This window comes from Calidris pugnax, unplaced genomic scaffold (genome assembly GCF_001431845.1).
Source record: "Calidris pugnax isolate Ruff unplaced genomic scaffold, ASM143184v1 scaffold273, whole genome shotgun sequence".
NCBI classification, from domain to species: Eukaryota; Metazoa; Chordata; class Aves; order Charadriiformes; family Scolopacidae; genus Calidris; species Calidris pugnax.
In genome coordinates this window covers 10,517,565-10,545,011 of record NW_015094508.1, presented here as the reverse complement: position 1 = coordinate 10,545,011, position 27,447 = coordinate 10,517,565, and the positions used below count along the sequence as shown (strand labels likewise).

At 36.7% G+C, this 27,447-nt stretch overlaps 1 protein-coding gene across 1 annotated transcript in view; it reads left to right on the top strand.

Annotated features, from left to right (window-relative positions):
- MAP3K1 (mitogen-activated protein kinase kinase kinase 1, E3 ubiquitin protein ligase) overlaps positions 1–27,447 on the top strand; it is a 58,403-nt gene that overhangs the window by 18,760 nt on the left and 12,196 nt on the right. Inside the window, exons 2-11 of the mRNA XM_014965014.1 lie at positions 16,122–16,272; positions 18,774–18,980; positions 21,153–21,353; positions 22,247–22,363; positions 22,916–23,064; positions 24,390–24,511; positions 25,285–25,366; positions 25,497–25,674; positions 26,408–26,698; positions 27,142–27,263. Of these exons, the coding sequence (XP_014820500.1) occupies positions 16,122–16,272; positions 18,774–18,980; positions 21,153–21,353; positions 22,247–22,363; positions 22,916–23,064; positions 24,390–24,511; positions 25,285–25,366; positions 25,497–25,674; positions 26,408–26,698; positions 27,142–27,263 (1,620 nt within the window). The remainder of the gene's footprint in view (positions 1–16,121; positions 16,273–18,773; positions 18,981–21,152; positions 21,354–22,246; positions 22,364–22,915; positions 23,065–24,389; positions 24,512–25,284; positions 25,367–25,496; positions 25,675–26,407; positions 26,699–27,141; positions 27,264–27,447) is intronic.

Genomic DNA, 27,447 nt, shown 5'->3' with positions numbered 1-27,447 from the left:
TTTTTTTTGTTTTCTAACAGTGGCTTTTGTTCCCTGACCTACATTTGTACACAAAAGTGGCATATAAATTGGAATAAACAATGTGCATTTACTTCTCATGTGTATCTTAACAACTTTCTGTACTGCAATTAATTTCAGCTGTCATCTTGCCTTTTTTAGTATTGTGGTGTGCTGAGTAAATATAATTTTTCTTTTTCTCTTTTTCCTTGAGGTCAGCTCAACTTCTTTTAAATATCTCGGGTCATTGCATGTGACATGCCTTTGATCTCTAGAGTTCGCTCTACGTACAAACCAGCAGACGAAAACTTTCAGCAGGTTGAAAATCAATTGGGCAAATTCGTGTGGAGGCATCCTCCTTCAATTCCTCCCTGAAGCCACACGCTGCTGGTGAACATGGGGAAGAATCTAGGGGGATGTGTTGGCCAGAGATTGTTCCTGTAGTTTTGCTACAGCATGCACAGGTGGTTGATGTTTGACAGAGAATACTGGGCTAGGTGGACTTCTGGTTTGGTCTTACAAAAGATGCTCTTATGGGGAGATCCTGTGGAGCGACAGACTATGCAGCAATTTATCTTTGAGTCATACTGCCATGCTTCCTTTCTATCCTGAAAGTAGTTGTTTTTTGGGAGTAACCTCTTGAACAGAAAAGCAAAGTAGCATTAATTGCTTCCAATTCTAAGCTCATCTAATCTCATTGCCACAGGTCATAACCCCTGCTATCTCACTGAGTAAATTCAGGCTGAAGGAGACCACAATTCAGATTTTGGGGGCTGCGGTTCCTACTTCTGCGGCCTCATTGTAATAATAAAACTTTCTTCATCCTATGAACTATAGGCTCCAGTGTGGGAAATTCCGTTGCTGCATGTGGGACACCTTGTCTACTGGAATAAATTTGTATCACATACAATGTGTCCTGTGAAAATGGAAGGCCTTGCTGTTATATCTTAAAGACTGACTGAAACTTGTTCATCAGAAGTGCCATTCTGTCTGTTTTCCTGGGAAATTGTTGGAGGACCATGTTATGAAATGGATAGGAAATGAATCCAGTTCAACAGTCTTCCATTCTCTCCTCTCCAATTTCAATTTTCAAAACGTGTGGTGGTGTTTTTTGTATTGCTTTTTTTGGTTTGTTTGGGTTTGGTTTTTTTTCTTGGGTTTTTTGTGGTTGTTTTTTTTTTTTCCTAAGGCAGACCACATCAGCAGGGAGGAACAGAAATGAACATTTGAGGTGGGGAGTAGGAACTCCTCAAACTGACATTGCTGCTGGGAAGATGGTATAGGGAACTGTTTCAACAGGTTACCTGTCCAAGTTAGGATAGCTTGTGGCCCCTTCTTCCTCTGTAGTGGCAAATATAGCTGTTTATTCAGAGCTTAGGTATTTAAATTACCTAATGTGTTTCTAGGCTTCTTATCACTCTACTTCTAATGTTAGTACTTGATGTAAGAGTATTTTAGCAGCAAATTCAAGATCCTACTTGCATATAAATATTTTACGGACTCTCTGCTGTTCGATTTTTTTTATTTTTTTTTTCAATACTCAGTGTATTTTTTCATACTTAAAAGCATCTTAATCAAAAAACTTAAGTGTTTATGGCTGAGATTTAGGTCCATAACCAAACTGAAAAACTGAAGTACCCATAGCAGGAGGAACGTGGCTCTTCTTTAATAGATGTGGAATGGCAGTTGAGGGAGTGATAAGAAATGAAATTTGGATTTCTTGCTTAAGTGGGCTTACTTGTAGATGAATACTTTGAAAAACTTTGAAAAAAAGTTTTAACTTTTTTGCTTTGTATTCCTCATAAAGTTTTGAAAGCTACTTAGTAAAGAAACAAAAAAAATTGCACTTTTTCCTTCTTCTGTGTTGTCCCATGGGATAAATTTTCAGTAATCTTGCTGAACCTCCAGTTTTACAAATGTTCTGTATGACCTTCACTTTGATAGCATTCCCTGGGATTCAATTCAGCTCATTTTAAAGACTACATTATAATGCTAAAATAATTTAGTATCTGTCACATACTGCTAGTAGATTTTGTTGCAGCCTGCTGTGAGCTGATTTATGTTGCAAAAAATGCAGTACTTTTGAACTAGATCATAAAACTGAAAAATCAGTTCTGTTCTGTAGAGTAGAATTTGTGTCCAATTTCCATTTTGTTGTATGAGTGCAACCTTTAGTTGGAATATTAAAAATAAAATTGTCAGCTTTACTTGTTTGGGATTTAATTGAATTTGTGTTTTCTAATGAGCTAACTAGGGAAAATGTTGCATCGTATGTTTATACATGACAGATTTTAAAAGATTAATTACACAGGTGGGTTTTTTTAACAGACCACCGTTAATATTTCTTAATATATTTGACTTCAGGAAGTTGAATTTAAATATTTCCATCAAGAAGTAGTTATTTTGGACAGAACCACACAGAAAACAAAGCTTTCAATTGAGGCTTCAGTTTGAAGTCTGCTGCTTTCATTTAGTAGCTAGCTCTATGCCGCCCATATGCCATCTCTGACTGTGCCCCTTCCCTGAGAAGGGGAGCACGGCAGTCTTCATGAGCCTAAATGCCTGTCACACACTGCTGTAACTGCGTTTTCCCATTTATGCTTGAATTAAACGTAAGGGTGGTGTTTTACAGCAGTGTGGACTGCTAGCCTAACTGCGTGTTCGCATCTTCCACCCAGCGCTGAATCCTGTGTTGCGTGGGTTGCACTGGCAGTGTTAGGTGGTAAGCTGGAAATTGGATTGAAACTATCTGAAATCCAGCATTGGAGGGGCAGCATTAAAGCCTAATACGTAGGCAGATAGAGGTGATGGGTAAAAAACTTTTTGTGTTAAAATTGCCTTGTAAGGAAGGATACATGTGATACTTGCAGCAGCATCCAAAGTTCTTCTGTCTTGCTTTTGAAACTTGACAGAGCTGCAGAAATACTCTCCTGTACATAGGGCTTTGTATAGCAGGCTCTCTGCTTAATATATAGATTTTAAAAATATTTATTGTGTTGGTGGCAACAAAAGTTAAGATGAACCATGCTCACTTTATGGTGCCTTCATAAATGAGACATTCATACCAGGTACTGACACGGGTTACGTGCTCTTCCCATATAGTTTTAACTTGCCCTGCAAGATCTTTCTTAAAACAAAAAACCAAAAACCAAAACAAATCAACAAAAAAAAACCCCAAAGCACCACCCCACCACCACCACCCCCAAAAAAACCCCCCACAACAAAACACGAAAATTCCAAGGACAGTGAAACTGAACATCAAAGGTCTGATACATCTTCACTTCACAAAAACAAAAGCATGCAGGGATGATTTGAATAAAATCTCTGCTATTCAGGGCTGAAGTTTCTCTGGAGCTACTTTAAATAAACTGCAGAAATGTTTTCAATTCTGCTGCTGGTTGAATCATACTCACTAATTCCTAATAATGACTGTTCTTGTTAATCAGGTGGTGGTGGTAGTGACAACTAGGAAGCAAAGAAATACAAGCAAAATATTTGTAATCTGGCTTTCTCTTATTTCAGATGGCTTCAGGATGGTAGCACTTGGACATGTTATTTTTTAAGGAGGCAGGCCGAGAAATGTAGATAAATAATAGTTGGGACAAGGAAGTGCTTTCAGTTGAGTATGTAGTTGGCAGTGGAACTCTGTGCTGAAGATTTCAAGGGTCAAATATAAGTGAATGAAATGCAGCCCCATAAGTTGTACTACTAGTCTCCAAATCTGCTTAGTGATGGAAGACACCTAAAAAAAAAAAAGTGAATGTTGATACTTGACTCTATTGTTTCTGTGTTCTAGAACAGGCAGTCCTGAACCAGGGGCCTACACATTTATCTAGGGTTTATAGCTTAGTTATATTTAATAAATTCCATAAAAATAAGAAAAGCAAAGCTTTTCTGTATAAAGGTAGAATTTTAAAATTAAAAATGAAGTCTGCAAAATGAGATGTCTGAAAACCGTGCTGTAAATTTGGGCTTGGTAAGAAAGCCTTCTAAAAAAACCATTAATGTCTTCTAATTATAATTTCAATATGGCGTTGCTTCTCATATGTAATAGTGAAATGTCCTCTTACAGATGGATGACAGGAGGTTTCTCTTTTGTTTATAAAACGTTCTCAAACATGTATCCTGAGAAGTTTGAGAAAACTGTGGAACTTCTTTGCATGTATGTGTAATTAAGTCATTGTTCAACTTATTTCAATTTTGGCACATTGGATATAGTTTACCTTAATTTAGGGTAAATAAAGTATACCTTAATTTTTATTAGTAAAGCTACTGTTAGAACAGCATTAGTACATTCTGTTTTTCTGGTCTCAGGGAAGCAGTACACTGCTTTCACTTCACTGTAAAGAATTAATGCTTTGTGATAGCCTGGCCACATGTTTTATATCAATTTTTATAATTCATTTGTTTGGGTAGGGAGGCAGCAAGGAAACCTTGTAATTTCTTTACATGAATATTAGACATTGTGAACTTCATGTGGGAGCATATTGGGAATATTCATGAAAGAGTCTTCCTATTTTTATTTTAGTTTTTTTTTTTTAATGTAAGATAATTGATAGTGTCAGAATTTCAGAGAATTGTTCCATTAAATTTCAGACTTGAATTGTAGAGGGTGAACACAATTGTGGACAGAAGATGGATGTTTGAGGATTGCATTGATGAGCTTATGCAAGTACTCCACAAAAGCCTAGTGTATAGTATTGCAGAACAAACACAATCTTTGTCTTTTGAGCTATGTGGGAGAGCAATTCAAAAATCTGGAAGTATACTTGTATGTTAATGTGTTTTTCTTCTTTCTTTTCTTTGAAGCCATGGACTTCACTGAGTGCTGCTATCTCAGCTGAAGCAATTCTTGAGGGTCCTGCACAAGTGGTTAATAACTGCTTTCTGTCTGTACCGTTCAAGGTCCTTTAGCATGGATGAACTGTGTGGCAATTCTTAACCAAATTTTCCTTGGTTGCTGGTTCACGACTTGGAGTCTTTCTTGCAGTTCTGCTTTGACTAGCTTAATTGAAAAGCATGAGTGGAACCCAGGCTAATTCTATAAGCTACCTGAAAAATGGTCTGAGTAATTGAAGGTCATAGATGACTGAAGAAAAATTGATTATTCCTGGTCTTAAATGGTAACTGATATCTTAACTGGTCAACAGTCTACAGGAATGTCTGTATTCTGATGAAGAAGTTTAAATGGGCAGATAGTTTAAAAGAAGGCTCTGACATCATGCACTAAATATTTATTCCATCTCTGATGATTGTCAATATTAAATATTTATAACAAGTCCCAAATAAAGCCAAACTTGAATTTCAAGTGCATCATTGCAGTTCTGTGTCCTAAGTTCCCTTTTTAAGGGGGAATCTAATATGTGTGAGAGAGCTCAATTCTTGTCATTGAAAACATATGTTCTCTGCCTGAAGTATACGTATATCTCTATATTTCCGTGCTTCAGATAATTTTCTGACAGATAGACTTAACATGTATCCCACCACAAATCCCTTTGGTTCCTATCTTATAACCAATGCTGCTGAATGCAATTCTTTCAATAAGCAAGAGTACTTCCTTTTCTAAAACAATGTTTGTTTCTTTTTTGTGCTTGTGAGTTAGGATAAATTAGAAAGCTTACTCACAAGTCACTTTAATGTCATACCTGTCCATGGCAATAAAGAAAATTATTACAGGGCTGCTGTTGATATTTTTGAAATAAGTGTTTTAAGGTTTTTTGACAGTTTCAGTTGTTTGACTTGTTATAGTTTTTTTGGACTACCTTGTATGTCTACAGAACTTGTGTACCATCATTGCCTGTGCTTACTTCTGTTTATATATTTCATAGTTTTCACAACATTTGTCTTCCTTCCCTTATTCTTTTGGATCGATAAAAAGATGACACTGGTAGATTTAGTTACTCTGATTTCATTTAACAATAGTATATGAAAGTTTGAGTTACTGTTGTAACTCATTCCAGCCAAAACCCATAGTTACCTTACGGAGAATATCTCAGAATGGAGTTATAAATGGGAATTACTGTTATTGAGTTGTGCTGATTATTAGAAAGCATCCTCCATTCCTCTTCAAAGGGGTTTTTAACAGCAGTAAGAAGTTGTTCATCATTCTGCCACATATAGAGTTGGCATGATCTAGAGTTTGCTACTTATTGTAAAATATTACTACTTATTTTCAACATATTTTGTGGCCTCAAAGTCCTACATGAGGTTAGAGACAGATTTGTTCCAGGTAAGTACATATACCAGAATTTGTCAATAGTGCAACAGTGGGAGATGGGTGAATATCGTAGACTTGAGGTTGTTCCACAGTTTAGTTTATTTTGTCCTGTTGATCATGTCTCTTAATCTTTCTGTACTTCCTTAGATCCTGAATTGGTGCAGTGGCGTAAATCAGCACAGCGATGATATTTTACAAATTTTTACAAAACACTCACTTTACACAGTCATGATGGAAGGAAAAGGTTTCTTGTAACTGGCAAGCATAGGAATCCTAAAAAGTGCTAACCTTGAATCAAAAATTGCTATTTAATTTAAAAAATAAATGTGAGAAATAAGAAGTAGCCAAAGCATTTTCTGACAGACTGCTGAAAGCAGAAGTGAAGGCACCACCCTTGTTCCCCCATAACATTGTGAACTGAAATCAAGTAAATGCTGTCTGATGACATTTTGCAGGAAGTGTAGGTTTGGATTATTTTTACTTTTATTTTATTTTTCTCTTACTGCTTTCCCTGTAATGATTACTGAAGCCATTGGTGTAGAGAACTCAGAAGTGTGGTCAGAGTGGGATGCAGGGTGCTGGTGTGTAGGAGCTGGCGTACTGAGCACAGAGAGATGACAGAGTGCTTGATGGCCTGCAAAGCCTGCTGGAGGTTGGCAGTAGTCCACTGGTAGTTGGTGTCCTAACAGAAGTCTGAAGGTAATGAATGCATCTTTATTCACTATCAGTGTCTCCACACTAAGACTGGCACTTCATGTAAAATGCTGCTGCTCTTCAGCAACCTGAACTTAATAGGACCACACAAGTCTCACTAGACAAACGAAACAGTCAAAATTAATTTATTCTTAAGGTTGCTTCACAGATAGGAAGAATTATATCCAGCTGATCTGCAAGCTTTTACTTCTTATATCCTTCCTCAAATACTGTATAAATGCTTAATACTGCTTCTAGTGACTGTTGCACAGTATGTCTTGATGAAATTAGACTATTCCTTTTCACATATTAGCACGTTCTGCAGAAATGTAACATCTATCTATATAATTTCATGCTCACATATCTTTCTAGGTATGCGTAATGTATTTTTTATCTTTTTATGGTGGGGTGCCCATGGTTTGTGAAACTGTTTTTTCTAGGTGCTTGCTTACAGGAGAATATGTTGTGCCTGGGAGGCAATGACTAAACTGAAACTTGGACGCAAAGCCTTTCTGATCAAATTCTGTTCATGTGGAACATTGTGTCCTTCCTCAAATCACTGCTGAAGCTCTGGAGCTCTTGTAAAGTGATGCTTCTCTTGTGTTATGCTTTCACACAACTATGTGCATGTGTCTGCAATTTTTATGTCAATTTTTAAGCAAATACTGAAGGTAGCCCTTTTCCTTTATCCAGACCCATATCAAAGGGATGTAAGCTCACTGCGTTTTTACTCTCACAGTATGTAATTTGTAATTAGTAATTAATTGACTTCCTTGCTATGTTATCACAGACCTGTAGAATTGTTATGGAAGGTTTTTTTATTGCTTGCTAACTACATTGAATTTTTTTTTTTACTATTTTCATTTTTTAATTTACTTCACTAAATACTCCCCCTTATCAGATAAGATTTCTGCACTTATTTTCTCTTTGTACAGTGGATTTTAAAGAAACTGAAATAGGAGTTACTGAAACTGTAACTGTTTTTAGCCATATGCTTGCAGAAGTTTTGAATGCCTTTTCCTGTCATTTTTTTGTCATGCTAGCTTGTTGTTATCTTACAAAAATAAACATTTGTAATAGTAGCTGCCATTGTTAAAGTGGGTGTAGTTACTGTATGCTTGGCCTGTGGCTAGATTAGTTGACAGATATCACCGAAAGGTCTCCGTGTTGCAGAGGGAGATGGTGCTCTCACCGTACAGCACACAGCACTTTCTATACATGCAAAAAGGTGTTACATGTGTGAGAGTTAAGGAACCGAAGAACCTCAGTCTGGGTCTCCATGGTGAGAGCCAGTTCACCTGTGGCTTTATGCTGCTGCTGGTAAATATGCTATCCACTGTGCACTTACCCTAACTGGGTGAAGGTTTCTGACATGTCACTGTAGGGCTGTATTTCTTCATCTAGCAGTTACTCAAAATAGGCATGCAAGGAATTTTTTACTTTATTTCTGCACCCCAGGAAAGCTTTTTATGCCAGAGCCAGAAATGTGTGTGGAAATGATTAGTCCTCTTTGGCTTTTGGAACAAAATTCAGTGTATGCATGAGTCTTCACAGGGCAAGAATATTTTGAATGGGTCTCTGAGTATCAGTGAGCAAGACAGATACCTTATTAACAAGGTTTAGTGCTTATTTAGTACAGCTTATTATTCCTATTAGTATGATTTTTTTATTATATGATATAAATTCCCAGTGTAACTCAGATTCATAAATATATGGGCAAGAAATACAAAAAGAGAAAAAAAACCAAAGTAGAGCATAAGCTTAAAAAGAGATTAGTCCCAAATAACAAAATCGGACATGGGCAAGATAGATAAAAAACAAATTGGGATGATTAGCATGCTAGGGTCCTGCTTTATGACTCCTAAGTGCTACTTCAGTACAACTAGTAGATGACGATAATAATTTGTTATAATTGTCAGCAGTGTAAGCTAAGAAACAATATATAAACCTGGTGATGAGAAATAGTGATTTTTATCACGGAAGCATCTTTCTAGGTCTCTGGTCTCTTTCTATAAAGCCAGAGATTGGTGGGTTTTATAACTTTCTGAATTTAGCTTCAAATCATTTAAAGACTTACCTATTTTTAAAAGAGTGTGTTTGGTTCTCCAGTTGCCTTACATACCATTTACTTCCTCCAGTCATTAAGACTTAAAAATTTTAAAGTGTGTTATATTTCTTTGCTAGAATGAACAAGTTTATAAGCCTTTAATTTTTTATTTGCTTTCTTATGTCATTTATTTTTATGATCATCTTTTGCTGAGAAAACTTTGAAATTTTTGTTCCAGCAGCAATCTTGGAACGTTTGGTATCTGCTGGTAATTCAGCTGGTTTTAACAGTGCCAAAATGGTCTAAATTCCCTTTCTCATTTATAACTCCTGCAGTTATGATTTAATAGGTTGTAGCTTTTGAAATTCTATGTAGTTCATACTGTCCAAGTTACTTGTCTGTGTGCTACCTTATTTCCACCATTCTAGCTGAAGGTGTAGAATGTAGTATGCAGTTTTAACTGCTTATCCCTATTATCTTAAGCTGATGCTGAGTATAATTTTTTTTTAAATAAAATATCTGATGTTCTTACCTGTTGGGCATAGGGGAGTTAAATTGTTTAAGAAATTCTTTATCCCGTGCGTTACGTGTGGAGATCTGACAGTCCTCCAATATGCAATAAGCAATTTCATCTTAAAAGTAGGACAGACACTTAACTCAAAACAGTATGAATGTTCTCATATACCAAATATATGGACGTATAAAAATAATATGCATTGACAACTTTGTTTTAGGACATCTGTTTTGGGTGTTACCATACTTTTAATCCTACCTTTCTGATAATGGCTTCAGACTTCAACATCAGCAAGGACCATATCTGTTCTGACCTGACACTTTCTACATCTTAGCCAGTTGCATTTCACCAAAAACTCCTGTTTTGGGAGTATGACAGGCTTAAAGAATCTGAATCCAAAGCTCAATTTAGTGCCGAAAAGATTAAACTGCATGTTACATATGAAGAATTTGATTCTGTGATCGGGGAGTTGACATAGTTGATAGATGACCAAATAAACACTTGGTCTTCTTCAGCAAGAGATAGAGGAGGGTTCTGGTGGGCTAACCTGGGGCGGGGGGGGGGTGGGGTGGAAATCCCTTTATAACACCTATGCTTGAGATCCTATAACCTGGTACAGATCACTAATCACATAGTTGACTGACAATGAGCATTCATACTCCAGTCTTTTTCTTTTTAATGACGTTACTGCTGCTCTTGGAGTGAGGCTCAGTAGTATGTGGCACTGGGGTGGGAGCAGGACTTGGGTATTCTCTTGAGTTGCCATAACGTGAGCAGGGGATATTGGATTCTGTTCTCTGTTGGGGTACTGAAGTTCGTGGTACAGGAATAAACTCATGAGTCTTTGTGTAAGCTGTATTATCACACTTCAGATACATTAGTCAGAAAACATAAAATTATTAAAAGAATTAAGCTGCACATTTATCAGAATCCGTGGGTCTCATGTATCTATCTAAATCACCTACTTCCTGTAATTTCTAGAAATTCTGCTTAGTAATGGCATAAACTCTTAGTCTTATAAAAATAAAATACCAGATTCCCTCAGCAAACCTTTTAGTATGAAAGTTAAGAGCCTGAGAGATCATGTAATGTAACTGCTATTTTACATGTTGAAAATACCACAGCACCTGTATACCTTGACGCATCTGAGTTTGTATTGGGAGACTAAATAACAGCAGGAAGGATTAGAGAGCCCTAGGAGCTTTTGTAATGCTTGTTTCAGATGTCTGATAGCCTTCTTAGGAAACAAGCAGAAGAGAGAAGCCCCTTTCATTAGCTTTGTAGCAAGCATCTGTTGCAAACAGAGGCTCTTATTTCTTGGCTTGTTTTGTAGGAGGGCTCATTTTCAATGGCTACTGAATAGCACCACAATCTCAAAGTATGACTAGGTGCCTTCAGAGCAAGCAATCCAACCAATGTTTTACATACTTAAAGTAGGTGAATTTGACTTCATAGGAGTTAGAAAATCCAGGCAGGTTAATCTATCTCTGTAACTTTAGACATTTATCTCTGGATATTTGAGCCATCATCACTGAGGGGATGATCCTTCTTGACCAGGGCCTGTGAGGTTCCACTCAAAGTGATGGCTCAGTCTGTGGAGTTAGAGCTTTGGTTGTGAACATTGTCCTGTTAGCAGTGAAATAAATATTCTCCTTGACAAATGCATCTTTTAACACAACAGTCTTCAAGACAGATGCTTGATAAAATGGCTTTACAGGGAGAGAAGACAAGCAATGCATCAAACTGGGAATAATATTATTACCAAATTACTAGAGGTGTAGACTGAGTAGTTTCTGTTTTAGAGCCAAAGAACAGGTTTTTCTTTCATGGTTTCACATTCTGTACAGGTTTGTTTCCCTTTTACAGAAAAATGCTGGAAGAAATAGGATATGGTTTAGCTTTTAAAGCTTGATGTAAAGATGCAGTGGCTGTCACCTGATGGTGTTTTCCAACAGGGGCTCTCACACCACAACCTGGGATCTCCAGGGGAGAGAGGTTCTAGAGGAACCTGCTGGGTATTATGTTTCTGTTTAGCTACATCTGGCCACTATTTATGCTTCTTCAGTATTTGTATAACATACGAATATATTTAGAGTTTAGAAGTATATTTCAAAATATACGTAGAAGGTAAAAGCTTATTTGAGGTAAATAGATCTTTTGCTTTGTTAGGATGGACACAAATGGTTAGATAATAGATGCTAGCAGCAGTGGATCAGGAGGAATAGGAAACTGGTAAGAGGACAGACCATGCCTTGCCCATCTTGATCTGACTTTTTTTATTCTCTGACTTACTTTTTTTTTTTCCTGATCTCAATATCATTAGAAATACTTAACGGTGAAAGAGAAACTGTGAGCACTACCGCACTGTTAGTGGCAAAATGTTGTCCAAAACATTAATAGTTGATCTTCTCAGTCCAGGGAACAGCTAACTCTTTTTGTCTCTGCTCCCCACACTGAGTGCTGCTCCTAGCGTGCCTCTAGGCCAGCTGATTAGCCAAGCATTCTTGGGATCTGTAGAGGCTTGGGTTGCGGGTTATGGGTTGCACCCATTAAGAACATGGGTGCCCATGTTCTTAATTTTTGGTTAAGGTCCCTAAAACGAGCTCTGTGCGTCCTACCTAAGCTTGCCTCCAGTATTGATTGTCACCATATATGGCATTTGCACTGAGCAGAATATATAATTTCTCCCATATTCATTCCTTCTCATTTGGTGCTTTTCCATCAAACCCTGGCTATTCTCCTCACAACCTGTTGTTAAATGCATTGATTGTTCTGGTAGACCTGATGTGTGATGATCATTTTTGTTAGTGACTGTCTTCTGTGGTCATCCATGGTTCGATCACTGGTGGTATGCAAGTCACTGTTGCTAACTTGCCTCAGACAAATGTAAAAAAAAAAAAAAAACCCAACAAAAAAACCTCAAAAAACCAGCAAAAACAACCCCGCACAAAACTGAAAACTTTTTTCTTCCTTATGATTGCATATTTGTGGATAAGGCAGACAGAGCTTCCCTCCTTTTGGTGCATTTACTCCTTCCTATTTCAGAACTTGCCTTTTTTCTCTTTTCCTGCTGCTAATACAATCTGGTCCAGTGTGGCTCTGATAAAGCTGTTTGCCCAAGTGAGATATCAGAGAAACCAAGACATCTAACTGTTTCTAAACATTGAGAAGCACAGAAAAATTAATTGGAGCTATGACTCAGCTTTCATATACCTTTATATGCACTTTGTAAGAAAAACACTTGAGAGAATTAGTATTAAATTCACTGAACTACTCAGAAGTAAATCTTGCTTGTGTATTTCACAATAGTTTGCTAAATAACACCTGTACTGCATACTTCATTTTAAAATATTGAATCATTGATCCATAGAGAACAAGTTGTTAATAATCTAACTATTCAATTACTGCTTGCCAGTCAAAACTAAATCACAGAAACAAAGGACAATGTTTTGCCTTCTCTATTGCACAAGATGCAGTAGGCTGTTTCCATGCGTTACATTAATGGTATTGTGTTTAGTTTTATAGTTCATGAAGCAAATAACCCGAAATGAATAATGCAATTCTTATGCAGACTCCTAGGCATTAAAAAATGGTACTCATCGCACTGTTGAACTTGCTCAGTACTTTAGAATTACAATTTAGATCCATTTCTTTGGGATTTATTGACTTAAAATACTTAAAAACTGATTTAAAACTAGTAATAAAAATAATTTAAAAATCCTTAATGCTGCCTTTTGGGAGGGGAGTAAAGTTTAAAAGTTGGAATTTATCTGGAAAAAGCCTTGCATCTTTTTTTACTCGATTAACGAAAAAGCAAAATCCTTGCTTCCCAATGATGCAGAGGGGTGGGCTTTTGAGAAATGTCAGACCCCTTGGTCCAAGCTAGCATATTCTCTGAGATTTGTTTTTCAGGCAGCCGAAAAACATTTTGTTTTTTGGCTTTGTCACTGCTGTTCAAATAAAGCACCACCTGGCAGTCACTTGAGCACATGGTTACCTTGACTCATGAATAGGTTTTGCTGCATGAAGATCAGAATGCTCTGTACCCTTCAGGATCAAGTCCTTGGTGCAGTATGCTCTGAATTTATTGCTTTTATTTTGTACTGAGGTGCAGTGATACGGAGACTGGCAACTTAGCCACTGTCACGTAGGAAAACTTCAGCTTGCCTGGAATAGCTTTAGAGGTTTGCTTTAGAATAAAATAATAGTAATAAAAAAGCCCTGCAGGTTTAGGACCACAAAATGAGCATATCCTGCTGTATGCAGGAGCTTTGTGCAGTCACAGGAGAAATACTTTTTCTACAGACCCAACAGTATAGGAATCTTTAATAAATATTTTAGCCAAGCTTGAGCTAAAATGCCAAGTTTTCTTGAGCACTACAGAAGCCGTGCTCTATAAAAGCATACATAATAATTAAATTCTGCAAAAAGATAACTGTGGTTTACAAAGCAAAAGCTTTCAGACTCAGTTGGTCTTTCCCACCTGCGTGGAGGAATAGCACAAGAGTTCTTTGTGCCGGCGAGAGTAGATCGCTTTAGCTGTCACATGAGAGGAAGATAGTTGCTTCTGCTTTTTAGAGAACAAGCACAGATTGTGAAGCCTCCACTGTTGTATTACATTGTTCATGAATTCAAGTCCAAGGCCCTCTAAAAGACTTTTTTTATATCAGTTGGGAAGTTAATCATGGTTATATGAACAAATGAAATACTCTGTCATTCTTTCACTGTTGGGATAGTGTTTTCTGTCTTCTATACAAAGTATTCATGCAACTGAGATGGTTCACGCCATGGAATAACTAATATAAAAACCAGAGTAACTCTATATTTTTAACTTGCACCTATATTATTTCGGAGCTGTACTGTTCTTATGCAAAGATTTTTGTCTGTGAACTGATTATTTTTTTTTTTTGACTGAGGAAAAAATGTAAGGTTTACCCTTTTCACACAATAGTTTTTCCCCTAATTTAAACTCTTAAGCAGATTCTCTATTTGGACTCTACCTGCTGCTATAATATCTTTGTTTTTCATGACTTATCACTTTTTTTTTTTCACTCTGTTTGTAGAAAGCAATAATACAGAATTCAATGCTGGGACAAAAATAATTTTTATGTCATTTGCATTAGTTTTGAAGTTAAGCATTAATGTTTAACCTCTGAAAAACATTGATTCTTAGGTAGGTTGTGTTTCTATTTATAAACGTTTTAAAATCTTTAATCACTAGACAGTTCTGAGTGTCTAAAATGGGTTATTAACAGTAGGTTTAGATGTTGCTTGAAAGAAAATGTATTTTGTTTACAGTATCCATCTGCTTATTACATTTCAGCACTGAACAGGAAGAGTTATTTCCTGCCTCAGAATACTTTGTTTCCTTTGTCTTTACAATGAGAGAAAAAAAACAACCCAGGAGTATTCCTGACCGGCAAAAAACTTCTCATTTTTCTAAGTAGGGATTTGTGGTAAATGAACCTTAGTAATAAATTGCTGATGAAGATAGGAATTTTAATTTTAAGGTCATCATATTGCAATGAATGATACAGGGAATGTGTTGTAAGCCATCACACACTACATAACTAGTTTTTACTGCATAGCTAAATGTTTTAGAAGCTGAAGTCTGCATGTGTGAAGGCAATGGTTGTAACTAAATTATTATATAGCCTTGTCTTCCACTTCAAGTTGTGATTTGATTTTTGAAATAAAATTTCATTCTGACAGTTGGCTCAATCAAGCTTGCTTATTTTTAAAGACAGCTAGAAGATCCAAGAAGATGGGTGGGGATCATGTGCTGCTGCTTAAGAATGTGGTTTTCTTGGTGATTTAGAAGATAGCTCAACAGAATCAGGAAATCTTCCAGACTGTTCCTATTTGTTTTTCAGTGCTTGACAGCATTTTTTGCTTTTTTGTTGTTGCCAGCAATCACAAGCAACTGCTTTGCTGTAGGTCAAAAAAGTACAAGCCCAGATGGATTGCACTTTCATTTTACAGATACAAACTTGCTGTGAATTTTGCTGTAATTACAGCTGACTTGAAGAGCTTTTGAGTCATCAGTCACTCAGAAAGCAACTCTCAAGGCCACGAGCCTTACTTTCATGACTTCTCTGTCCAGTATAAACATATTTACTATATATTAGCTTACAAGTCTTCTTTTTTGAGGAAGAGTTCACGTATAGGAAGAGGCATTACATACATAATTTCATGCATGTGCCTCCTATGAAGAGGGAAGACCTTAACCATTAATTTTGTAAATTATTGTAAAATAAGAATTGCAAGCTTTGAATTCTAGGGAATGCATGAACCACTCTGAAACCTTTGGTGAATGACATGACCCATAGGGTAATTTTTTTATTGGTCTAGTGTTTGCCAAGACCTCCGTTTTTAATGGGTGTCTGGTGTTACAAGCAGTACACACATCTTAAAAAAAACAGCCCTCAGAACAGGTATGGTGCCGATGGCAGGCTGGTGAATTAGTCGTAACTTTTAGAAGGCTTGCTGCAATAGCTTGGAAGTAGTATTTTAGCAGCTGTGTTCTAAGGGGAGGGAGAACAGGATGGCAAAAGGTTTAACAATGCTGCGGTATTATACTTGAACTAAAATTAATTGTGTTTGACTTTTCCTTTTTTTTTTTTCTTTTTTTTTTTTTTTTTTTCCCCCTGTAGTCGTGACATGGAGAATAAAGAAACCCTCAGGGGGTTGCAGAAGATGGATGACCGCCCAGAAGAGCGCATGATCAGGGAGAAGCTCAAGGCAACGTGTATGCCAGCCTGGAAGCATGAATGGCTGGAGAGAAGAAGCAGGAGAGGTCCTGTAGTAAGTGGCACTGGTGGAAGTGCAGTATCTGTAAAATATCTGTAACAGCTGTTACAAATAAAAATCCCTTAAACTTCTTTCTACTAAAAACCTCTTTTCTTTTTTGTTTTAACAATTTGCATACTCTTAATTATAGTTCTCCTGTTCATTTTTTATGAGCTGCTTAACAGGAAACTGCGGCTGACTTTCTGAAATGTGTGCATTTATTTTTAAGAAAAAGGCATGTAGCTGTGCTGCAGATCTGCGTTGTATAAAATAATACTGTGACAACACTGCCCTCTAATGTCAACAGCAAAAGTAGCGCCTGGTCATTAGGTAGAAATTTTGAGTGCAAATCTGCACTATAATGCTTTGTACTCCCTTGATTCTCAAAGGTTTCATGAATTCATTTTTCCTTAGTTTGAAAATGTTAAAGTTTTCTATGTATTGTAACGGAATTTTTGCTAGATAAAAAACAAACTGCGCTTTTACTAGAACGAGAAGAAAACAAAGTTGACTAACTCTTTCATGCAAGTTTCAACTCTGCTAAACTTTGGATTCCAGAGTATTCTGTTAGCCCTTCGGGTAATGCTTTTGTATAAATGGCTTAGAACCAGTTTTAAGAAATTGTGAGCAGATCAAACCTGAAACTTATTATGCGTAGTTACAGTTCTGTTCTGTATAGTGCTAGTTAATAGCCATTAGTTACCTATAAGTGTAGTTTCACTGATCGATGTGACTTCCATGTACAACTTGATGGAAGTGCTAATTTAAAGCTAAGATTATCTGGTGCAGTAAACAAGTCTATAGGGACAGCTTTTCTAAACAGAAACAAGAAGGTTCTGTTGGTAACTTTGTCATGAGAAAGAATATTGAAAATACTTAAAAGTACACCAAAAAAGCAGTACTTCAAAAGCTCAAAAAACACAAAACAGTCCTTACTTGAAATTTTTTTAAATGCATCTTGGTTACTGCATATCTTGAAATTGCTTCCCTGTTCAGCCCACTTCCCTTGCGGTTTTTGGGTTTTTTCCATGCTTCAGATTCTCAATTACTACCATTTTACATTTTAAATGTTTTCAAGCAGTAGCAACTGGTAACTGTAACTTGTCCATAGACACATGAATTTGCATTCTGACCTTCCAGGAATGAAAAAGTATTTCAGTAATTAGTAGGAGGAGAAAAACAGATTGCACTGCTTTTTACACTTCTCCTTTATCCTGTTCACTTTCGTAATCAGATGGCAGTATATTTGAAAACTATAGCAACAAAGGTTTCTGAAAAGTTCAGGTTAGCAATGCATTAAATATGCTGGCTTCTAAAAGGAAAATGAATAGAGCTTGGGTCAAGGCTTTAAATGCAGATTTTTCTTCTTAGGCAGTGCTTAATTGCTAGACCACAACCTCCACTTTGTCCTCTTCTCCCTGTAGCCTGCTGAAACTGAAATGTGTTTCTGGATAGTGGAATAGTTTCAGTTGGATGAGTTAAATGCTTCGGTTTAAAATAGCATTTGACCTTGTGGATGCAGTCCAAGTCATTAGGTAGAAAAGCACTGAGTCTGGATGTCTCTTCCTTCCCATACCCTGGGCAGGGAAAACCCTTCCATTCTTTTGCCTAAATCAGAGAGGTCTGCTCTGTTAATCTGAAGTGTTACTTGGAGCTTCCTTATAGCTTTGCGTCAAGCCTTTGAGACATAAACAAATGCAGAACTAAAACTGAATCTGCCTGCTGTGACTGCTGATTCACAGAGGGCCTTACGTTTCCCGTGCATTATGTGGGTCTGAGAGACAGGCAGCTGAAAGTTATCTTGAAATACTCCATACATCAGTGTCAAAATTCAGTGTTCGTGCAACAAAGCACTGGATTGGAAGTGTATGTACTCACTCTGCTCAAGCACCCGCGTCTGTGCGTGCAGTGCAGCACTGTGCACAGCGATTAGTTCAGGTATCAAATGTGGTTTACTTGTATGGCAGGCTGAAAACCCAGGTGTGGTTCTTAAAGGGTGTAGCACACCTTAATTTTTCTGCGTTGTTTCCAAGTTTAAAGTCATTTTCTTCTTTGGAACAAGTGGTGTGCTGTAGAAATAGCAACTGTAGTATTTCTCAACTTATACTTACTGTATATAATAGATGGATGCAAGATTATAGCTCTTAATAAGCAGACAGTGCCTGCAGAAAAAAATCCTTTTGGCTCCTACTGTCCAAATAGGAGAACTGCTGTCCTTTCAGATACAATGAATCACAACTACAAAAGTACTTTGAGCATCAAATTAGTTGTTGCCACAACTAACATAAGCGGCACAAATGGACAGGAAAAAAGGTTCTTACTCTTGTGTTGCCTATAGATTAACAGAATCACCCCTATTGGATGTTAATATTAGAACTTAGACAATATGGAAAATTCGGATGTCTGGATAATGACTTAACTATATAATGCTAGCAAAATAAGATTTGATGAATTTGTTCTGCTGTAGTGTAAAATGATCAATTTGTAATTCTAACACATGGTTTAATTCCTGCAAGGTGGTGAAGCCTATTCCCGGAAAAGTAGATGGATCAGAAATGAACAAACTCTCTCTAGAACCTCAAGCTGAAGGACAAAGCACTGCTTCTTCACCTACACAGAAAGGAAGACGTAGCCCTTCTCCTAGTAGCTCCTCTTCATCATCTTCTAGGACAGTTAAATCTGAATCACCAGGTGTTAGAAGAAAAAGAGTATCTCCAGTACCTGTAAGTTGCAAGCTGTGATGTAATTTTAATATGGCTATATTCTGCAATCTTTTGCTTATAGAGACAACTAATCCTTGTTGTATAGGGCAAGATGCTGATACAAAAGGGTTATTACAGGGTATCACTTGAACGAGATATGCAGAGAATAACTCATGTTACATTTCTCACGTGTGGAACTTTATTTTCCACTCTTAGGTATGTGTTTCCTTTTAATTCAGCCCTACTTTCAAACTAGGTGCTAGTAGTTTGGGTTTTTTCCTGTGGTTTTGCATGTCAGTTCTAGGATTGTTGACTGGATTAAGATTCCTGCAGAAAAGCATTATTGCTATGCTTTTTGTGGTCCTGCATTCTAGAACTGATCTTTGTGTACTGATTAGGGAAGATTTAGGTGTGTGCCTTGTTAGAAACCTAAAATGTCTATCATTACATTTGAGAAGATCTGGAATAGAACGTTTTCAGCAATAGTAACTGGCTTCATTAATGACAATCAATAGGTCCCTCTGGATGGCATCCTGTCCCTCAGGTGTGTCAACCACACCACTCAGTTTGGTGTCGTCTGCAACTTGCTGAGGGTGCAGTCAATCCCCCCCTGTCTGTCATTGATGAAGCTATTAAACAGTACTGGTCCCAGTAAGGACACCTGAGGAACACCACTCATCTCTGATCTCCATGTGGACATTGAGCTGTCGAACACTATTCTCTCAATGAACCATGCAACCAGTTCTCTATCCACCAAACAGTCCCCCCATCAAATCCATATCTCCCCAATTTAGAGAGAAGGAGGTTGTGGAGGATCATGTCACAGGCCTTACAGAAGGCTGGACAGATGACATCTGTAGGTCCTCCCTTGTCCGCTGATGTAGTCACCCCATCATAGAGGGCCACGAGGTTGGTCAGGCAGGACTTACCCTTGGTGAAGCTATGCTGGCTGTCTCAAATAGTCTCCTTGTCCTCCATGTGCCTTGGCGTAGCTTCTAGGAGGATCTATTCCATGATCTTCCCAGGCACAGAGGTGAGGCTGACAGGTCAGTAGTTCCCAGGGGCCTCCTTTCTACCCTTTTTAAAAAATGGGTGCAATGTTTCCCTTTTTCCAGTCACTGAGGACTTTACCTGACTGCTGTGACTTTTCAGCTGCCATGGAGAGTGGCTTGGCAGCACCATCAGCCATTAGAGTAAGAATAAGATCTAATGGCATTTGTTGTTCAATTAAAATATGTTTCTGTGAACTAAGGATGATTATCACAAGTTAGAGCAGTGCAGCACAGCACCTTTCCTCTTGAGAAGAGAAATTGAAAAATTGAAAAGAAAAAAATCAAAACCTCAACAACCCACCAAACTGTCTAATTTAGCCTTTGATCCACGTTTACTTGATTGTATTTCTTTGTTTCATATTAACCTTTCACATGAAAAACTTTAGGAGTTCACACCATGTTTTACTTAACTGGTGGACAGTGAGTCAATTGTAACCTGCATCAGAACTTAAAACTCAGAAGTGGATATAAATCAAAGCAGAATATTTTAAATTGGACAGGGCCATTAGTGCATCTCATAATGTTAGAAATATGAAAAATTTAAGACAATTTTAATAAAACGTTTTAGCCATTGACTTTTCGATCCTGGGGAAACAAAAAAAAAACATACCCCAACCCATCCTGAGCTGAAAGTTGCTTAAATTGTGCGAAGGGTGGGAAGGTGTATCCTTTTCTTTGGAATTTCTTAAACTTTTTTTCTTCATTGACCCTATATTCTCTTTTGTAAATGGTAGTCATAGGATTTTTTCATTTATGAATTATATTAGAATTATAACCTTACATAATTTCCTGTATTGAGTCACAAGTCTGATTATATTCTGATTGAATTATAGGTGATAATTCCATAGTAATATGGTAAGGCAACCAATGAAGACTTGAAAATAGAAGTAATTTTAAAGACTGCTTTCCTGTCATAAAGTCTGACAGAATTTCAGTTACAACATTTTAGTTTTTCTTCTGCCCTCCAGTTCTAGGCATGGAAGAAAAGTAATCCTTTAAAAGCTATGTATTCTAAGCAGGTTGTAGTAGTTTCAGTTTTTGGGGACTCTCCTTATGTCATTTGGAAGAACTGAAAAAAACCACCCACCTAATTAAACTTACTGTCGTCCTGGAAATGCTTATGATGGAACTGCTGATGTAGTTTCAGAGTGGACGAATAACACCACCTCGACGAGCCCCGTCTCCAGATGGCTTCTCTCCATACAGCCCTGAGGAAACCAACCGTCGTGTCAACAAAGTTATGCGAGCCAGGCTGTACCTGCTGCAGCAGATAGGACCCAACTCCTTCTTAATTGGTGGAGACAGCCCTGACAACAAATACAGAGTGTTTATTGGGCCTCAGGTAGAGAACGCTTTTGTGTTGTCTGTAGCTTTTATGAACTTATAGTTGATTTTAGAAAACTGTTCAAAACCAAGTTAGATCAATTTAGTCTCCAGTCCATGAAAATGGTTCTATAAAGCAAGGTTTAAAAGCTGTAATTTGTGTTCATATCACTTGTATTTTGTCAAATACGTGGCAAGTATATTAGTCTTGTCTAAAGTTTCTCTTTAAAGAAAACAAACCAGCCACTAGTTTGGAAGTTATTATTTTCCTGTCTGTTTCTCACTCCTAGAAGAGGCTCTAAATTACACATTATAAGTATTTTTGGCTAAAATTTGGCCACATAATTTTCCTAGTTTCTCACTCTGAAATAATATATTTCCTCTCTTCATGTGATACATGTAAATGACAAGCACATGACATAATGACTTTAATGGTGTGATAATTTCATTAATACCCATAGTGAGGTCCTCCTCATAGACTTTCACAGTACTAATATGATGCTGCGTTGGGGAACATCTAGGGTTTTCAGTAAACAGAAACATCTAATTTAAGTTTGATTGCTGTCATGTTATGGATATATGATGATTATATGCATAATTTACTTCTAGTATGAAGTGTAGCAATTGCTTAAGTTGATTTTTAAAAAAATTTAAAATGGGGGAAAAAGTCAATTGAAAACTGGTGTCATAATTGTCTGCTTTTCCACCTTTTATTCCTAAATAATATTTTACAAATTCACATTTTCTGTAAGGCTATGTAAGAAGATACATATGCCTGTATATTTCATCCATTTTGTGTAAGCTGCTTTGTGAGGGTGGGTAAGCATATGTTGTATAATGCACTTAAATGTGGAAAAATTATCCATGTAATTATCAATTTAGTAGAGCCTTTGGTTATACTTTTCTTTGCAGACTTGTAGCTGTGGCCGTGGGACGTTTTGTATTCATCTGCTCTTTGTTATGCTACGGGTGTTCCAGCTTGAACCCTCAGACCCAATGCTCTGGAGAAAGACACTGAAGAACTTTGAGGTAATCAATTTCTAATAGATCTAATGACAGATCTAAAATACACTCCAGTTAAAAGTCTTTAGGACATGATTTTCAAAATGCTGAAAACTGTTGCTTTTCAAAGCAACAAGAATATATGTTTTTAATTATATCTTTAATTCAGTCTAAAGAGCTCTGTAAGTAGAAAAAAAAATAGCTGCAAATAAAAGATGTATCTTAAAGGAAAGTAGAGAGCTGTAGTAGAGAGGGATTCAAATACTGGATTTTCTGCTCAAATTTGTATATCTGTCTCACTGATTAATTGAAGAGTAAACAGAACGAGGGTCTTCAGAAGTAATTGTATACTTCAATTGTTTACTTTTAATAAGTAAATAAGTTTTTGTTGTAAACTGTTTCTTGTGATCTATTTATTAGTAAGACTTCTGAAATTACTGCTGCTGGTACTGCTAATGCATTATTGTGAAGGTGAATAGATCTTTTTTCTTAGCAGTAGTTAAGCTTCGGTAATATTATTTTTAATTACAAGCTATTAATAGCATAAATACGACTGTTGCTATCTTTTTCTGATGTCAGGTTGAGAGTTTGTTCCAGAAATATCACAGTAGGCGTAGCTCGAGGATCAAAGCTCCATCTCGTAACACCATCCAGAAGTTTGTCTCACGCATGTCAAATTCACATACATTGTCATCATCTAGTACTTCTACATCTAGTTCAGAAAACAGGTTAGTATTTTTCTAAAGGAATTAAAAGCTTGATTTTTGTAGTTTTCTTCTAATTTTTGGAGGTTTAGTGCCACCTACATTCTTTTTGTTCAAAGCTGCTTTCATTTCAAGCCACGTTAAGTCTCTGTGTTTGCAAACAATTGAGTCAAGCATACGTTAGTCAATGTTGGTACCAGTGGGTGTATTTGCTTTAAAACTTCTGTTTGAAAAATTGTTGTGGAAAGAATATTTTGACTCTCTATTAATTTGGGAAACAAAGCTTTGAAATGTAAGTGCAACACTGAAGCATATTTTTTATTGACTTTGGAAACCTATTTGTTTGCATTTCTTCAAATATAGCACTTGTGCAAATGTTGACAAATAAAGAAACATTATTTTCGTGTATTTTTCAAGGACAGAAAATGGGGTCAGACATTTGCAAGGAAATAGAAATAATGTATATAAAAATGTATTTTGTTGGTGAACGAATACAGGGTTCCTGCAAACTTCTAGACACACACCAACTATAACTTAAATTTTTGCTATGAATAATAAGAGTTCTGCACATGTAAACGATACTATAGAATATTGAAATCTGTGTTTGTCACTATGTGTTTAATTTAAGTATAATTTTTGGGGTGAAATACCTGGTTATATCAATTTAAAAATTAAGGTGGGGGTAAATACAATAGATGTAAAGATGCAAGATGTAAAACAGGGAAAAAGTTTTTTTAAAAAAAATCTACATGTGACATGGAGATATGTTAGTGTTCATGTGAATCTACTGCATCTGTGTTAGTAACAGAAAATTCTTGAGTGGATATTACCTTCTGGTTGGGTTTTTTTGAGTTTTACATATGTTCATTAAATGGTACTTAGTTTCCTGTAATGAACTTAAAGAATACATTGTGACTCAGTACTCTGAAAGAAGTGTATGGAAAAAATATGGGTAGCTTTCAAAATATAAACATTTTTTATACTTTCAAAACCAAATGATAAGAGCAAAAGTTGGTTTATGTAAAGAAGCCTTAGGGAAAAAAAATTTTCAGTGTCCAGGGTTGGGCCTTTCAATCTCTAATTGGTATCTGGCCTACTTTGAAAAGATATCATGCATTTTGTGACTTTCCCTTTCATTTCAACAAAGTGTTGTCTGTACCCAATGCTTCTAAAAATTTGGTTGCTAACTTACTCACACCAAGGTTCAGACCATGATTCATTAGTAGCCTATAGGTATTCAGAAGTGACTGTTACAGACTGGAAGATAATCTTTTTTTCCCCATTATTTAAGCGTGTTCGGAATTCTGATATGCCATTTTTTTTACAATCACAAATATCTATTTTTATAGTATGAAGGATGAAGAAGAACAGATGTGCCCCATTTGTCTGTTAGGCATGCTGGATGAAGAGAGCCTAACTGTGTGTGAAGATGGCTGCAGGAACAAATTACACCACCACTGCATGTCAATATGTATGTTGTCACCTTTCTCTCTAAATATGGCTCTAAATAGGCAAAAGTATTGTAACTTAGTGTTTTCATCAGGTTTTTTGTTTATTTTAAAAGTAAAATACAAAACAAAAAAATCCACCCAGAAACATACTCTTAAGTGATGATTGGTAGCTCTTTGTGAGAATTTGGTATCATTTTGATATTATTGATATGCTTTATTTTATCAGAAATTCACAAATCAAGTGTGTAATTTGATGCTGTGAGAAGGAAGTGAACTGCAGGGCTAGAGGCTTGAGCCTCTTTTACCTGAGTGAAAAGATTATGTTCCATTAGGGCAAGTTTAGGAACAGACTTTTAGATCCCTGTGACTTGTCATTAGAAGGCATGAAACACATCTAATATTAGCTAGGACTTATATAGTGAATTACAGAATATGTTTGCATACTGCATTAAATAAAGTATATCAATAGTTAAAGTTTGCTTTAACAAATAAAATTCCATCTTCCATATTTTAATACTTTGGAAGAAGTATTGCCTGTGTTTGAGGTACGAAAGGAACTGCATTTCAGTTCATAACTTTTAATATTAATTATAGTTCTAAATTGAAGCATTTCTGTATGCAAAAAAAAATATGTTTAAATGCCCAAATTTATCAGGCTGCTGCAAATGGCTCAGTTTGGAAGCATTTATCCTGAAACTAACATTATTCAGTAAAACTTAGAAATAGTAATGCCGTCTTCTGATTTTATAGACTGTAAAACAGAAGTAGTGATTATCCTGTTGCTGTTTTCCAGGGGCGGAAGAATGCAGAAGAAACAGAGAGCCACTCATCTGTCCTCTTTGTAGATCTAAATGGAGATCTCATGATTTCTATAGGTAAGGATTCAGGCTGTGTGTAACTAACTATCCGTTTCTGGATCTTTAGTTTATGTTCCTAAATATGCCGAAGCATTTACTTCAGGAAATGTTCATTTATTAATCCACGATATTTGTTGTTCATCTGTAGTCATGAATTGCCAAGCCCTGTGGATTCCTCTGTTCTCCGTGTGGTTCAGCAACAAACTCAGCAGCAATCTACAGCTGGATCACAGAGAAGAACCCAAGATAGCAATTTTAACCTTACTCATTATGGGGTCCAGCAAATCCCTTCTGCCTATAAAGATTTAGCTGAGCCATGGATTCAGGTAATTTTATTTTTTAAAAGAAGCTTCAAATGTAAAACTGATTTTGAACTCGTTTGCTAGACTCGTCAGATCAATGATTCAAAAATGTATTCTGAATCCCATCAGCTTTATGGTTCATTACTATTAGAAAGAATTATATTTAACTTGAATTGAAGAAGAGAAAGTTTTCCAGTCTTGTTTTTGACTTCATCTCAGGCCTATTATTAAAGGTCCATGTAATAATATGCATTATTGACTCTAGTTTTGATTGTGCAAGTGTCACCTAAAAGTTGGGATGTCTTGTTACCCAAGTTGTGTTCCAGGAGACAAATAAACTAGATAACCTCTAGAGCCTAGAGATGGGTTCAACTCAGCAGGGATCACGCGCTTAAGACTGGGAGAACTTGTATAGCCTGTATTTCTGCTCTGATCTTCGGTATAGCCAGACCTTGGTTTCAGGTCTGTTTATAGCAATGTCTAGGAACAAACGCCATGATGAATAACTAAAATTCAAAGTGAATTACACCATCCGTACAGTTATTCTCCCTCTTAAGAGTTTTTGGAGAACCAATGACATAATTTATGATGTTTCATTTCTATTACAGAATCTTTCTTACACATTTTCGACTTCTTAAGATGATTTTTCACCAGAAACGTGTTGTTTTTTTTTTTCTGTCTTTGATTGCTCTTCTTAGGTAATTAAATTGCAGTATTGTTCAGTTTAACTCCTGTGGTGTTGCTTTTTCCTTGGCAGGTATTTGGAATGGAGTTGGTTGGCTGTTTGTTTTCTCGAAACTGGAATATACGAGAGATGGCACTTAGACGTCTTTCCCATGATGTTAGTGGTGCTCTATTACTGGCTAATGGTGAAAGCACTGGAAATTCTGGAAGCAGCAATGGAAACAACACAAGTGCTGGAGCTCTGGGAGCAGCTAGTGGGTCATCTCAGACCAGTATCTCAGGAGATGTGGTGGTGGAATCCTGCTGCAGCGTGCTGTCCATGGTCTGTGCTGACCCTGTCTACAAAGTGTATGTTGCTGCTTTAGTAAGTAGTTGTTTATTCATTGTATTCTAGTAATTTCCAAGTTACTTCATTTTTAGAGGGGAGGGAAAGGGAGGAGATGCATGAAGTCAGGCATCCTAATAATTGCTGTTGAGCACCGCTGATGACTTAGCTTTTAACCATCATCTGAGAGCGGGATGTACAAAATCCTCAACAAGAGTGAAATAGCATTACTCCACTGGCCAAATACAAGGAAGGGTTTGCTACATTACTATCAGTATGTATATGACTAGCTTCTTTCTAATCTCAAAGAATACATGAGTAATTGTAACAGTGAGCTTGCGGTGAGCTCTTTATCCCTTGAACAATTTGCTGATATTTTAAATGCAAATTTAAATAAAACTATTTACAACTCTTTAAAAAAAAAAAGTAAAATTATCTAACAAATACGATTTCATAAGTATTGCTTTTTTTCTTTCTCTTAGAAAACTTTAAGAGCCATGCTGGTGTATACTCCCTGCCATACTTTGGCAGAGAGGACTAAACTACAGCGACTTCTCAAGCCAGTTGTAGAGACAATATTAGTTAAGTGTGCGGATGCCAACAGGTATGGTACCTCAAGAACTTCAAATTCATTTGGACCATTACTGAAGTGTCTTGAAGCTTCATTTGTTGCTATTTAGGTGGAACGAGGAGACCATTTATAGTTGGTGATGAAATAAAATGTGTAGATCATAAATATAAATATGTCATGTTTTTGTTAAGATCTAATTGCTACCAACAAACTTCTG